The sequence below is a fragment of the Archocentrus centrarchus genome, chromosome 4 (assembly GCF_007364275.1).
Source record: "Archocentrus centrarchus isolate MPI-CPG fArcCen1 chromosome 4, fArcCen1, whole genome shotgun sequence".
NCBI lineage: Eukaryota > Metazoa > Chordata > Actinopteri > Cichliformes > Cichlidae > Archocentrus > Archocentrus centrarchus.
This window is the reverse complement of record NC_044349.1, coordinates 27,427,053-27,442,437: the sequence shown is the minus strand read 5'-3', so window position 1 is coordinate 27,442,437 and position 15,385 is coordinate 27,427,053. Positions and strand designations below refer to the sequence as shown.

Genomic DNA, 15,385 nt, shown 5'->3' with positions numbered 1-15,385 from the left:
AAGTACAAAAACACCATGTACACAATCCCCCTGAAATGGAGTACTTTCTCCTGGGTACACTCGTCCTTCAACTGTGAAAACGCAACTGACAGCAAGTTGACTCAGCCTTTGCGAACTGAAACATTCAAATGCTGCCCTTTGCTAGAACAGATGTGCACACTGAATATTTATAACATTCATGGCCACCAAGACAGCAGTTTTGAGAGTGAGTTTTGCAGCCTGTGTGGACAGGTGGACTGACCAAATGACCCACAGAAACCTTAGGCCACTGATCATGCTTATATCCAAGCTTAGTGCTTGTGTTTGCCTGTAACAGCTGTTCCAAAATACCCCTCCCCCCCGGATCACATTTCAGGAACTTCTCACCTGAATCAAGGACGCTGACTGCTCCTTGTTCAGTTTTTTTCTCACAACAGTCCATCATGATAGCAGCAGCTTTGTAATGCCTCAGGCCATATCTGCAGAAAATACTCACCACAGTCCTGTATTTTTAATTTGGCTTCCATTTTTTATCCCTGCTGTCTACGTGCTACATGTAATTAGCCTCTTTCACAACAGAAATTAAAATTCACAAATACCGCAAAGCTGCTAACCTGCTGTTGTTGGTGGTGGTGTGACGTGTTGCCTGCGTGGTTCGAAACAGGAAGCCCATCTTCCAGCACCTCACGCTGCTGTTGTTCCTGGTCCACTAAGCCTGGAGTGGACTGAATTTCTGTTTCAAGATCAGAAATGTGCCTCTGATCTGATTGCTGGTCCTCTGTGGCAGCCTCATCCACACTATATCACAGACAGAGAGCCAATGTGGTGTATGGGGAAGAAAAAGAAACGGAGAGGGGTGGAATAAGGAAACAGAAGGGCATAGAATAAAAATAAGTATGGCCATGGTGATTATATGACTTAAAAAAAATTTGAGTTTGACAATTTTGACAGTCCCTGGTTGGAGCAGGAAAAACAATGGAACAGGGAAATTAAAAAAAAAAAAAAAAAATCAGTATTAACTTGAGAGCAAGGCCAGCGGTCGATGGTTGGGCACAGCAGAGAGGTGTAGCTTGTACCTTCATAATCGGTCTCTGTGCTTTGATTGGCTTCTGGTGGTTAGAAACTCACCTGAGGAGAGGGCTGCCAAAAGGGGAGTTTTCACAGGTTGCCAATTCGGGGGCAATGACCCCGTACTGTGAATCAGAGTGCTCAGCAAAGACAAAGCTGTCTACTGGGAATTCATCTCCTGCACTGGCAACGCGTACTGCACTGAGGGAAAGAAAGGACATGGCGTTTACCACACCTTCTTACACTGGGGAGGGTAGAGAGAGGAGGATAGGGTGGGGGAGGGGTGGGATGGGATGGGGACAACAGAGTGGAGATAAATGACACAGAGCATGAGAGAGAGAGAGCGAGAGAGAGAGAGAGCGAGAGAGCGAGAGAGCGAGAGCGAGAGAGAGAGAGAGAGAACGAAGAGGGGGCAAAGAGGTAGCCTACTGGCGGACAACTGAGCGTGCCTTGAGGCATTTATTGAAATGTCCCAGTTCTGAAGAGAGAAGATATCACGCAAGGACATATTCTTCTTGTAGGTCCAAACTCGGAGATATTTAGACAATTCTGGTCAAAGTTCCATGTCCATAGAGTGATTCTCCTTTTTTTTTTTTTAAACTTTCATTACAAAATTCATTAGGAAAAAGAAAAAAAAAAGTGGTAACTTGTTCCAGCACAATGTTCCATGAAAAATAAATTTGAAATGTCCAAGATGCCAACTCTTCTTTGGGCTCCTCTTCTAGTGGGTGATGATCCATTTTGTGTAAATAATTGAGGGGGGAAAAAAAAGCAACTGAGAGGAACATAAGTCAATCAACAAAAATACCAAAACAACATTTGCAATACTTGACATGACAATAGTGGCACTGAAATAGTTTATTATGCTAAACCTGAACTGTTCTGAAACTGGCTTTAACCGTTAAAAAAAAAAAAAAAAAAAAGAAGTCGTGCAGTATGATTTTTAGCAGTCTAGGACTATAATTTCAGTTCTCCAATCTCAGTTGTGTGGTTACATAGACAACTTCTAATGAAAGAGACTGGGTCACTGGATTGATGAAGTGAAACTGGGCTTACCCTGTGTGGGTCGGTCCAGCATTCTGTGAGGTAGGTTTGTTTTCAGCTTCATCTGGGGATGTGTCTGGGTTCGAGTCTAGACTGGGAAATGCAGCGTGCGCCTCACTTGAGGTCTCTGCTGGGGCATCTGTGGACACTTGGCCCTGTGCTGGAAATGATTCTGGAGTGGGGAGCATCGGGACTTCATGGTCATGGTCCTGTGTTTGAGTCTGCAGAGTCAAGTCAGCCTGGGGATCTGGGGTAGGTTCTGGCTCAGGAGCAACAGGTACAGTATCTGACTCTGGGTCTAGCTTTGTTTCCTCCACCCCAGCTTCTTGTGGCTTCACAGTCTGCAAACAGAAGAAAAAGACAAGAGAACTTACAGAATTTATGATCCAATTTAAATACTTCCCTAAACTTCTCTGAGTGTCATCAGCTTGAGTTCAATATGACTCATTTACTTTTTCTCCTTTTCCAGTTTATGACTTTGTGTCCCATTTGTAGAATAAAGTCCTGAGTTTATCATGCAAATTTTTTTGAGAAAAAAAAAAAAAAAAAAAAGCAACAAGCTGAGCTCTGCCTCACACTCCACCTTTAAGATACTTACAACCTTAACTGCTGTTTTTTTTTACAGGTTATCCTTTTTTAAAGCCCGCCTTAGTATTGGTCACTGATGTATTTTTTATTTTTTTACTTTGTCAGCCATGATCTGGAAAACTTTCAATAAACGATAAATGTTTTTACCTCTTCATGGTTTATGCTCTGCTTTTGTTGTTTCTCTCGTGTCGCTCTCTCTGTCTCTAGCCCCATATCGTATGATGTGTGTGTCTTCCATTCTTCCACCACCTTGGAGAAAAAGAATAACAGTAAGAATACAGAGGATACACTGGATTGTGTTTATTCTAAAAATGCATTTTTATGTAAAAATGTCAAAAGGAACAAGGTCCTTGCATCTCTGGATGTGAAAAAGCCTTTTGTTGATGGACAAAGGCAACATTATAAGGCTAATGACAGACTGCCAGGGCTGCTGGCAGGCCTGTTTGTTGCTGGACCTCAAACAATGATTCTCTTTCTTCTGTGCCCCCAAATGCATACCAAGACTCATTCACTTCCCCAAATTATCATTCATTTTGATACTCATTGACACACAAACACACAGAAGCATTTCAGGTTTAAAATTCATAAGTGAGGGTATCTAAAATTCTCCTGTCCTATTCTGAATGGCTGCAATGACATTCATGGACTTGGGATGAACCACTTTCAATATATAGTACAAGTCAAAAGTGTGTCTAAACTTTTGACTTGTACTATAAACAGTATTCAATCATTAAAGCCAGAGAAAACACACGCAGAACCAGAAGTTTGACCCCACAGGGCAGGTCCTAACCTAAAAAAATCACTTCTATGACTCATTCTACTCCAGAGAAGGTCAGGTTTCTGACAACGTGTAACTAGGCTGCTTTGTAAGTAACCATTCACCTGGATTTGGCTCTAATCTTCCATCATTTTCAGTCTTTGTGAAGCTTCCTCATGAACTTTCAATGTCACAATGAGATTACAGTTTGTAAAGTTAAACAACCAATGTTATTTTCACCTTCAATAAGTTACAAACCATTATTCTGTATGTCTGCATAAATATGACCTTAAAAAAAAAAAAAAAAAAAAAGGCGGATTTTTCATATAAGTGCTTTTAGTAGATAAAATAACCCCATTAGAGAAAAATATTATGCTAAATAATTTTTTTATTAGGGGGAGGAAAAAAACTGTAAGCTACAGTTAGCTAGTTGATCTCTAAAGATAATATGTAATAAAGTAACTCTGGACATAAATGAAGAAAAGGTTAATGTCGAAAGGTTTCGTAGGGTTTAAGAAGAAGAAGAAGAAGAAACAGCCTTTATTGTCCCACAGAGGGGAAATTTGGGTGTAACAGCAGCCGCAGTTATTATAAATATAAATAAAGATATAATAATTCACACTATTAAGAAAAGAATATATATAAAATCAACAAACAATATTAACCTTAATACTACTAATAATAATAACACTATATACAATGTGCATGATGTGCCGGACTATTTACAGTATATTATATATTATCCTACATTATGGCTGTAATGCAGGAGGTAGAGCATGTCACCTACTTATCAGTAGGTTGGGGGGTCACTGGGAAAGTGTGTTTAAACTTTTGACTGGTACTGTACATCTGTTATATTACAGTCGTCCATTATTTGTCAGTAAAGCTGACATCATTATCTGCCACTCAAGAGCTAACAGGGTATCTTTAGGCTACTATAAACACAAGTATTCATTCAAATACAGCATCTGTCAGCTATCACATGGTAGGAAAAATAGTACATAAAAGCGTCTGAGATGACCCTACCAAAAAAAAATATATAGTTACTGATTAATATGTTGCTGCAGGGTTTAAATGATAGCTTGAAGCATACAACGAGTTTTTAATAATTTGGCTTAAAGGTGTGCTCCATATAAATGCTGCTACTTGAATACTTGCCATTCGGAAAAACAAGGAGCACAGCAGTGCAGCTCACTGATATAACAAGAGCCATAGCCAACAAAGTAGAAGTTTGGACCCAGATACCAGGCCGATATGTGCCCACTTAACAAGCACAACACTAACTTGTTTTTCATCAAGCTTTACTGGGTCACTAAAGCTCATGACCCCACTCCCACTACAGCCCTCTTAGTGTTCTGCAAACTCATACGTTTCATCACGAGTGAAAATATTGCTCACCTTCCCACGGCTGAGCCAGAAATGTTAACCACATAATCTTTTGGGTGAGCATAACACTAAGAAGACCATTTCTATATGCTGAGGCTGAATTTCTTTTCCATTAATAATGACTGTATACTTCATCAAACAGCAGCGCATTACAGGCGCTAATCAAAAGCTGAGATACGCAGAGAGCCAAAACTTTCTCACACCTTGTTTTGAGTGGAGTCCTGCTCCTGCTCGAGGCCGTCAGGATCTTTCTCCTGTCGAGACTGACCTGGGCCAGACGAGCTCTGCTCTGAACAATATACATGTTGACTCGGGTACCTGGAAGACCAACATAAGAACATCTGTTAGAAAATGCAAAATCTTGATGTACGTGAAAAATTTTACTGTAAAAGTACTTTAAAATAAAAAAATTAATAAAATAAAACAAAAAAAACAACCAGATTAAAACCATGAAACCATAAGGGTCTCCTTAAGGGTATGCAAACAAAGACTCATGATTCAGCATCAACTGCATAACAGGATGACATAAGCACTGGGTGTTATGCAGTTTAAAGAACACTTAGGCTGTATATCCTATACACATCTTTCCCTGAGGGGAGAGCCACTCACACAGGCAATTAAAGCACTGAGTTTAGGAGTGCAGAGAAAGCCTCAAGTACAAAAGTGACTCAAAGGGACGGCAGAAAGAGGAAAAGAATGCAGAAAGTGAATGAACAAAGCAGGGAAAACCAAATTCCATTTATGTGTATTCTTACAAGCTGCTCAAGGCAAATAGCGTTGAGTTTGTTCAACAGGCTAGGCTCAGGATATTGCTGTAATTCTTTTAGCCATCTCAAAGTCAAGGTTAAAAAAACAGCCTAGCCTGTTTCTGCCTCTTACATCTTGAATACCTAGTGCTCTGTTTGCCATTTAGAAGTAGGACAACAGAAATATGCAGATCAAAAGTACTGTACTCCTGCTTCATATGAGTTAATGTTAAAACTGGTGATAAATATCAATTAAAAACATGCAGGTGCTATAAAATGATTGTTCTGCAAATTTCACGACACTGTGGCTCTTCATGGTGCCACATCAAATCACTGAGGGTAAGGAGAATGAAAGTAAATTAACTTGTGGTTAAAAAAAAGGACTCACTTCAGGGAAAAGCTAATCCAAGAGCCAAATTCACTGAACTGACACAACGTTACTAACACTGAAGAGTAATCACTGAGTAATGCACACACATTTATAGCAAAAAAAACACTTTATCCAAAATTGTCATTTTGAGATGTCCAGTGATTCCCACGCCTCTCATTTATAATCACTGACTTCCAAGTGTTCCCATGATGTACAAAAACATACCCACAGCGTGTTCTAATATAGTGTCACTAGGGGGAAAGTGGCTTTCTATTAAATGAATGTCAACTGCAACAGTCAGTTAATAAAAAGGAGTTCAAACAGGGATGGAAAGGTTATGAAACCATAACAGCCAGAGCTAATAAAAGACAAACAAAGCGAAAGACTAAACACAGAAACAAGACAGGGACACAGGAACGAGAGGGACAGCTGTTTCTCAGGTTATTGCTGTATTAGTGGAGAAGAAATTAAAAAGAAGGTCTGTCTTAACAAGTTCACCCTGCTATAGTGCCAACTAACTGACAAATGGCTCAACTTAATAAGTCAGTCAGCACACTGCTTTGGAGCCATTAGTTTAATTTGTATGTGGATTGAATTAAATTGAAAACCCATTAGCTTTAAACCAAAAACTCCACAGTGGCCCCTTAGATAGGCAAACAAAACTGGACACTTCAATGCATTAAAATATTTAGACAGTTAAATAGTTAACAACCCATGTAAACGGATAAGCGGAACTGAATGGACGGATGGATAGATGGATGGATGAAAATAAGCATCCAAAGCTCAAATCTGAAACATAAAAACACCCATCAGTAACTGCTGCACAGAAAGACACAAAGACGCAGCTCAACTTGCAAGTTACCATGTGATTCTCAGGCTGAAGCTGTTCCCCTCGAGTGATCAAATATCAATGTCAGGAGAGAGCGAAGCACATGGACAATCATGTTAGCGCCCTGTCAGCCTGGCTTTCAAGAGTAAGGACATCTACAGTGAGCAACATACGCAATCACTGACAGACAACCATCTGTGCAAGTCAGTGTCCTGTCACTCACAGAGCGCTGCCATTTGTATTCTTTGAAGAGATTAAATGGGGAGATAAGAGATGACAAAAGCATTTTTTTTTTTTAAAGCCGTGCCCAAAATATGCTCTGGATTTATGAAAAACTAAACAAAAAGACAAATGTTGAGAAGGTGTGAAATATTAATACTGAAGAGCCTTCTAATTTAATTTCGCAAGTCATTTAAAGTGGACCAATAATATTTGTATTCATGTTAAATGCTCTCAAATCTCAAATTTGTAAAAAGTCACCATATATTGGTCTCATATCAGTCTTAAAGGCTATATCAGTCAGGCTCTACTGATGGCGTTCACCAAGTCCCAGTATAAGATTTAAAAATAAAAATTAAAAAAAAATTCCTTCAGAAACACAATATATAAAAACAGACTTACCTAACATTTGCAGGGAAACGTAATGTGTAGTTATGAGTCCTTACTAAGATAGATGCTATAGTTTAAAAATGAAATAATTGTTGTATTACAATAAGTTGTGGATTACTAGTTTCCACTTTGCCCTCTGTATTCTTGTGTGACAAACAAATTATGTAACATCAATGCTCATAACATGATTGAAGGGTGTTTCTCCAGTCTGTCTTGCTTTTTAAATTTTCATTTATCGACTGTTATAAAATGCCAGTACCGGTATATCAGCAAATAGCTAATATCAGCCAATATATCAGCAGAGCCTATATAAATTTGAACAGTGAAATCAGGAAAAGCTACTCTAAAAATACAGAGTTGGAAATTAGCACAGTGGGTCCTCTTTAAAATTTTCTATTTATTACAGCATATTGCCTATTAAAGTAAAAATGACTCAATTTGTAGATCAATTAATATCCTAGCCTATTCTATGGTTTATTCCTATCTGAATATTGAACAAAGATGTAAAATGTGTAAAATGTTATATCTACAACAAAGCTCTTGCTCCTCAGTTCTGAGGGGTATACAACTCTAAAAACCAACACATGACATTTACTGATATTTTTAGATTCAAGGTTTTTTCCCCAGCATAGAGGATTTCCAACCAAAGACTTTTTAACCACATTTGTTACTGGGCATTTCATTTATTCAGGCATACTAATGAAAAATAAACAGATCTCTCTCAAAGTCATATAGACTCATTGCCTTTTCTGTATGTGGCCTGTTCATGCTTACAAGCAGTGTCACACCCAAAAGGCCCATTTCCAAGCCAGGAAAAACCTGGAGATCCCTGTCAAGATGAAATAATGAAATATGCACATGTTCCTCTTAGTGTTAACACCTCGTAATATAATCTGTCCCCCAAAAGGGATAAAAGGAGCCACAAAGCCAGAGAGGGAAACCTAAGAGCCAATCACTATACAGATGCTATGGAGTAAATATGGACTGCAAGCTAATGTATCTTACTGGCTAAACTTAGATCCATAGCTTTAAGCTATTTTGTGCTGCGTTTCTAATGTCTCCTTCGACCCCCTTCAACTCAAACACACAAGGATGTAAAGGGAAGATATCATCCAGTCAGTGATGATGTCATGAGATTATGTAACAGACTATCAGCATATTACAAGGTCAGTGTGGCATCCATGTATTTGCAACAATGATGATTAATGCTTTTTTCCATGGTATATTTTTAACCTCAGTGTTAAACAAACATGAATGTTAATGAAAATATTGATTCATTACCCAATCATCTGACTGCTGATAATCACAGGCTGACTAAATGTGAGAGGAAAAAAAAAAATCATTAATACACATGTTCAGTCAAGTCAGATCTACTCCACACCCTCCACAGCTGAAACCATGTCTGTCACACACATACGCCTGAGAATCACAGCTGTCTGCTGCATGGTCAAATATACAGGCTCTGCTATATTATCAAGGAACAAGTACAAAACTGAACAGAGAAAATCAGGTCAAAAACAGCAATGAGGGGGCACCCGGGTGGCTCAGTGGTGGAACAGACGACCGCATGAATATGCCGCGTTGTGGTGTGGGTTCGAGCCCCAGCCTGTCGCCAGTTTGCCCACGTGTCTTCCTCTGTATCTTTCCCCCATTTCCTGTCTCACTCTACTGCCGATAAAAGCAGCTGTGGCCAAAAATGCCACCAAAAAACAAACAAAAAAAACAAAAACCCAAACAAACACAGCAAGGAACATGCACTTAAATTCCAGGAAATACATGCCATGTTTCTGATGTGCCATCCTTGACACAGTGTTTGCACAGGTGACACTGCTTTCCAAACCGGGCAACACATCTGTTACAAGAGTAATGGTCACAACAAATTCTCTTTACACACGGCTTAGCAATTTCCTTGACTAATAAAACCTACATGAATGCTGTTATCTAATTTAACTTATTTTCGATGACATCAGACTTTTTTAGTTCGTTTCAGGCTACAGCCTGCTCGACTGGCTCATAAGGTCCCAAAGGGGAAAACCCTTTCACACTTTCCTGTACAGGAAGAGAAATTATGGAACAAAGACTATACCTGCAGTCACAACATTTGTAATGAGAGGTTTTCCAAATTAATCAGCCTTTGACAATAATGACGATAATGACACTGGTAACAATAAAATCTTAGATTCAAAACAAAACTCATTCAACACTGCAACAACTGCACCTCGCAGCTTCCTTTCGGTCGCTTGAACCTTTTGTCGTCTTTGTGGCTTATCCATAAATTATTAAAAACGTGAAGGTACACATGAAGTGCTATTACCCAGAGACAAGCTGTCTGGCTGCTTCTGGAACACTCAAATTCAAACTTTCATAACATCCTTTATCTTCTATCTTATGACAAAGACAAGATCCTGTGTGTTTTTGGTCAGAAGCCTTTAGCTGTAAGATGCTTAGAGTATTATCCTCGGATCTCTTGACTCTGCATGAGCTGTGCACTTAAAAGCTTCAGAATACAACCGCCACAAAGTGTTCTGCAAAGATCTGACATGCTCTGGATACTTTCAGTGCTGATTTTACAGAAAAGTCTCCTTGTTTTTGGATGATGAAACCTAGACATTTTCACTTCCCAGTTTCAGATAAGGTATTAAATGAAAAAGCAGAAAGTCTCATTTTAAAAGTGTCTTTGCAGCTGTTGTTTCTGTGCGGTAGTCCAAAGCTCACTCACTGATGTGTTTATAAAACATAACTAAACTTAGCTTATCTTTTTGTTTTTAAATAGCATCCCATCACTCAGATAAGCACACTTGTGCATATTAGAGATAGGTGACAAACAGATCTCATGCCACTGCACACCAGCGTATCAATTTCCTTGATGGTGGATGCAAATCTCACACTGGGGAAGTGTTTAACGGAAACTTGCAAAACAATAAACACCTTCATTCAAATGAAAAGCATTCAAATGCCCAAAAAATGTGGTCTGCTGTGTAAAATGTATTTAAATATTTGATATGTTTTCTATGTGTTCTACTGTGAATAAAATATGGGTTTAGGAGAATTGAAAATCATTGCATTTGCAATCATTTATTTATATTTTACAGTGTTCCAACTTTTCTGGAATTGAGGTTGCAACTCAAGACCACAAATGTCCTCTCTGTACTGAGACACGTTTAAACCTGTGCCAAAGTCTCAAACAAGTGGGAGGCTCTGTTGGGCTGGCTCTGCGTCATCTCCATGAATGAAAATACCTCAGTGTTGACATTTCGTCCAAAGGTAAGAAGTAAAGTTGGTGAAAAGAGGAGGGGGGAGAAAAAAAAAAAAAAGAGAGAGAAGAAGAAAAAGCCAATGTGGGAGGATCAGCTTTGGGCGTATACTCTGACCTACTTATGTAGCACCCACAAATGAAGTGGGGAGAACACTGAAACCCATTGTATGCCATTTATTTACATACCAGTCAAGCTTAAGGAGGAGGAGCATGAGTCAGCACTTTGCAGATATGTCTTCCTCATTCTCTCTGTTTCCTGTCCCAATTCAGTAGATCCTAGGGATTTTCAATCAGTCTTGTCTTTTGCATATACCCCTCTGAAGGCAACAAATATTTCTAATAATTCTGAAGATAACAGTTTTTGCAGAGACAGGCATTAGCTGCATGACCAAACACACTGTCGGTGCTGCTTCCGAGCAGCCAAATCCCCTGATATTTCCTGTTGGCTTAAGGACCATTCAGAATTAGGAGGCATGATTCAGCCCTATCAAATCAACTAACAGACTGGGCTGACACAGAGGAGACAAAAACTGCAGAAACAACAGGGTAAGAACGGATTAATCTGCCGACAAGAAGTCTAATTTTATCATCAGCTATATAGCATGCAAAGTGCACTCTAATCTCTTCTCAGGCTGGAAGTTTTCCTTTTGTCTTAAGAATTTCAGTCACATCAAACAAAATGATCTTGTTGGTGTATCCATTACACACGTATGGTCCTGCTCTGTCTCCTGCTCATTTTTCAATGAAATATCAACATATACAAGAGGTTAATATTCATCATTCTGCCCTGTCATACAAACTCCTCTCAGTCACAGGATGCCACTGCAGTACACGCAGCCTTTAACGTCAGCCGCAGATTAGTTGCTGCCTTTTCATCTCCTGACCCAAATCTCTGATCAGCTCCTTGCTCTCCATTTATATAAACTCTGTCACAAATGTTGAGTTTAATTAATCAACAACATGTGATACAAGCTTTTAAAATCCCTAAGAAGAAAAAAAATTTGAGTGAACAAGCTGAAATTAGTAATAAGGTTAATGTACTCAATTTACTAGACTCTTGATTATGAATTTAAAAGCAGAGTGACCACTACATTGGTTTGTCCTCTGTCCTAAGGGAGAGGAGTGTCTTGTGATGTTTTTCCACTGAAGTTCAGATTATTCCAGATAAGAGATGAGGTACTGACTGAGAGTGAGTTAAAAAGGAAAACCAGGCCAATAACAGCACATAGGCTAGAATTCAAGTTCTCTTTTAAACTTTACTGTTAACTCAACCAAGCCTAACCACACACTTGGAGAGAAGAAAAAGACACACAAAAATCCCCCAAATCCCAACATTTTCTCCCCAAAGTATTTATTTTTCTTAGCTAGAGAAATCCATATTGAATCAAGACACACAATGTTTTACTTTCATACAGAACAGAGAGAGGACAACGAGAGAGAAAAAGAACTGAGGAGAGAATCCAGGATCCACGTGGCCAGAGGTGGATTATGGGGCGTGGAGATGTGCCAGGGCTTGCCAGGAAAAGTAGGCCAAAGCATCTGCCAGGCAGACAAAAACATGCCGTCAACATTTGGAGGGAAAGAGAGGGCAGGGCCTACAGCCTAAAGCCCAGCCTTAAGAGGACTGACCATGTTTGCGTGTGCAAGTCAGTCTGTGTGCACGCCAGTTTTGCTCCACATTGAGGCATGAAATAACGGAGAACAGCAGTTTGGTCTAAAGCTTGCTGATCCCCCATAATCCTCTTCACTGGTGCATCCTCAATGCCACCAGGACAGAGCGGCTGAACTGGAAAACAGTTCTTTCACCACCGCAGAGACAGCTCTGAACCAGGCTCTACCTGCAGCACATCACTGGTACAAATAGATACCACATACCTGTGATGGTTTGTCTTCACTGACTACCTGTTTAGTACAAAATGGATTTTAAGATTCTTTTGTTTTTAAAGCCCCACATGGACTTGCACGGGTTTCCTCATCCTCACGATTCAGTCTCCAGAGCTCTCAATTTCGTTACCAGCCACTTCTCTCAACCCGTTAACATCCAAAGATGATAAAGAAGTTTCCTCAATCCTGACATTAAATTTTTAAATTTGCCTTTTAAAATTCAGACACCTACTCTTCTGATTATCTTCAGACTCCTCTGTCAGCCTCTTAATAGACTTCATGCATTCATGATAGACCACACACACACACAGTTTTTAAAAACCTTTTGAAATTATAGTATCTTTTTTTAAAATAATGTAATCAAACTTGTCACACAATTTCATTTCTCCGTGGAAAAACCTTGTCAAAATTTTTGTCCTATATTTACGGACAGCCAGGGCGACTGATAAAGGCTGTTTTTTATTTTTTTCCTCATCCCCTGGTAGTTCTTATCTTGAACTTTTGCATCAGAGAAAACTATTCTTAAAGTTCTGCTCTCTCTCTCTCTGTGGTCACTGTCCTGTGTAAATAGCCTATACATTTCAATTCAGAATTCTTTCAGTACCAGGTTCCTCTCCTATAAAGTCTCTGCATGCATTTATTTCTGCATTTAAAACCCATCAAATTCAAAACAGACTCCTAAATGAACTGTCAATGCCAAGTTTAAATGGCTACAACAGACTGACCTTAAAGGGTTCACCTTTTTGCCTTCTTCCGCTTGGAGCGACCCAAGTCACTAATGCAGGTTTGAATACAGGGTTTATGTGCCTAAGTGCTTTAACAGTATATGCTGACTTGCTGTATTGGATAAGTAGAGGCATAGCAATATACTTCACCCCTTAAGAATTACAATCCTCACCTTCTTCTGAAACCCAGATGCCACCCTATACTTATCAAACAGATCAAGGAGGTAGTCAAGACTGGCATAAAGTCGTGACTACCTCAGACTGCCCCAGGGCAGCTGTGGCTACATTAGTAGCTTACCACCACCAGGTATGATTGAGATGTGAATGAATGGTGCATGAAATTGTAAAGCGTCTTTGAGTGTCTAGAAAAGTGCTATATAAGACTAATGCATTATTATTATCATTATTATTAAAGGGTGTTGCCGTTTTCTTTTGCACAATTTTGCCATGTAAGTGCAAATATCTCAAATCTCTTTTCCTTAGAATTATTGTGAAGTTCAGAGCTGTCATAACCTGTTAGGACTTCCCAGTAGGTGGAAAGCAACAGAAAAAGATTAGTCAATACAATAACTGAATAATTAGAAGATTAATGTAAGAACAAATTTGGAGAAGAGAAAAAAAAAAAAGAATCCCTCAGCTTAATTACATAAAAGCTTTAGACCACATCATACCCAATGGATAGAGAAGGTGAAGGTTAAGCCTCTGTCAGTAGTGCAAGTTTAACCAACGTGTAACCAACTGGCCTGTTCTGAACTTGATTTGAAGGGGCACCAGTTAAGTTATCTGGCCCAAGGCCTGATGAGCTCATGCTGTGGAAAGGTGTCCATCCATCCACAATTCACAAGAATGATGATTCCTCCTTAAGTATCAGTGGAATTGAATTAAACCTTCACACAATTACATAATGGGTCCTCACTCAAATTGTGGTCAAGGTCATTTTACAGACACTTTTCACAAGAATTGGTACTCTTCCTCGTGTACTAGTCATATTTTAGTGAAACCCTAATACGATGGGGCTTCGCCCAAAATGGTGCTCAAGGTCAAGGTCAAGGTCAAAGTCACATCTGTTATTTTACAGGCAATAAAATCATCTGTGGTGGACTGAGCTAAGATAATACATCAGTGAAATTCTGGTTAAATTTTTTATCATAGCTTATATTTTTATCAGTTACTTTAATCATTCGATTAACTGGATTTATTTGAAAATGGTCTGATACCACTGAGCCAAGATTTGCATTTCATGAATGAATGAATATATAAATTGTGTTACATTAGCTTGGAATAAAAAAAAGGTTTTTCTCTGCAACCCTTTAAAAACACACTTCAGTGGCACAATCCCACAACTTCATCCTGTTTCTTCTTAATACCAGATAATTACAATTCAGTGAAACACTTGAGTGAGTTTTATATATTGAAAGGCCATATGCCCTTATAATCCAAACTACTTTCAAGTATTTGTAAAATCTGTTTGTCTTTCTGATCTGTACGGATCACTGACAGCACCAGCCCTGTGACGCACCTTCAACATTTACACAGGAACCTTTATCCAGGATGCAGCGTGAATGAACAGACACACCTCTATGTGGGAGCTATCCCATGGTGCACTTAATAAGCCAAGTCACCAACTGGAAGACAGACTGCTGCTCCTACAGGGATAACTTTACTGAACAACCCAGCAGGCCAACGACTAAAAGACCCAAGAATAAATTACCTGTATGCTGTTCCACTACAGGTTACTGCAGTTCACTAAAACTAAACTAATATATTTTAGAGGAATAAAAGTCAATAATGTCCCTTGTGGTATCTATCTCTGTAAGGCCAGTTGGATAAACAACATTTGAAGTCAGGCGGGCAGAAACAGTCCCTGCACAAACCCCAGTGATCAGATGTTTTAAAATGTATTTTTCAAATAAGATTTGTGTTTTGTGCTATAACAAACCATTTTCATTATCACTTTTTTTTTTTTTTTTGGTCTGTAACATTACATAAATGGAGAAAAATGCATGCAGCCCTTTGTCACATGTCCAAATTCGGTGTTTGGTGTGATTTTATGGATATATTTTTTTAATGTAATCACTTTTCTGTTATAAACATCAAATCTTCACACTGAATAAGCTGCAAAAAAAAATTTTTTGTTAACCTTC

The 15,385-nt window shown here is 39.0% G+C and overlaps 1 protein-coding gene across 3 annotated transcripts in view; it reads right to left on the bottom strand.

Annotated features, from left to right (window-relative positions):
* Positions 1 to 15,385, bottom strand: part of suco (SUN domain containing ossification factor) — a 44,153-nt gene that overhangs the window by 18,372 nt on the left and 10,396 nt on the right. For 2 of the 3 annotated variants that reach the window (XM_030727784.1, XM_030727785.1), the window contains exons 2-6: positions 5,026 to 5,140; positions 2,827 to 2,928; positions 2,104 to 2,432; positions 1,108 to 1,248; positions 594 to 777 (exon numbers count right to left, since the gene is read on the bottom strand). In XM_030727784.1, the coding sequence (XP_030583644.1) occupies positions 594 to 777; positions 1,108 to 1,248; positions 2,104 to 2,432; positions 2,827 to 2,928; positions 5,026 to 5,140 (871 nt within the window). The remainder of the gene's footprint in view (positions 1 to 593; positions 778 to 1,107; positions 1,249 to 2,103; positions 2,433 to 2,826; positions 2,929 to 5,025; positions 5,141 to 15,385) is intronic. The other variant, XM_030727786.1, reaches the window with a different exon arrangement.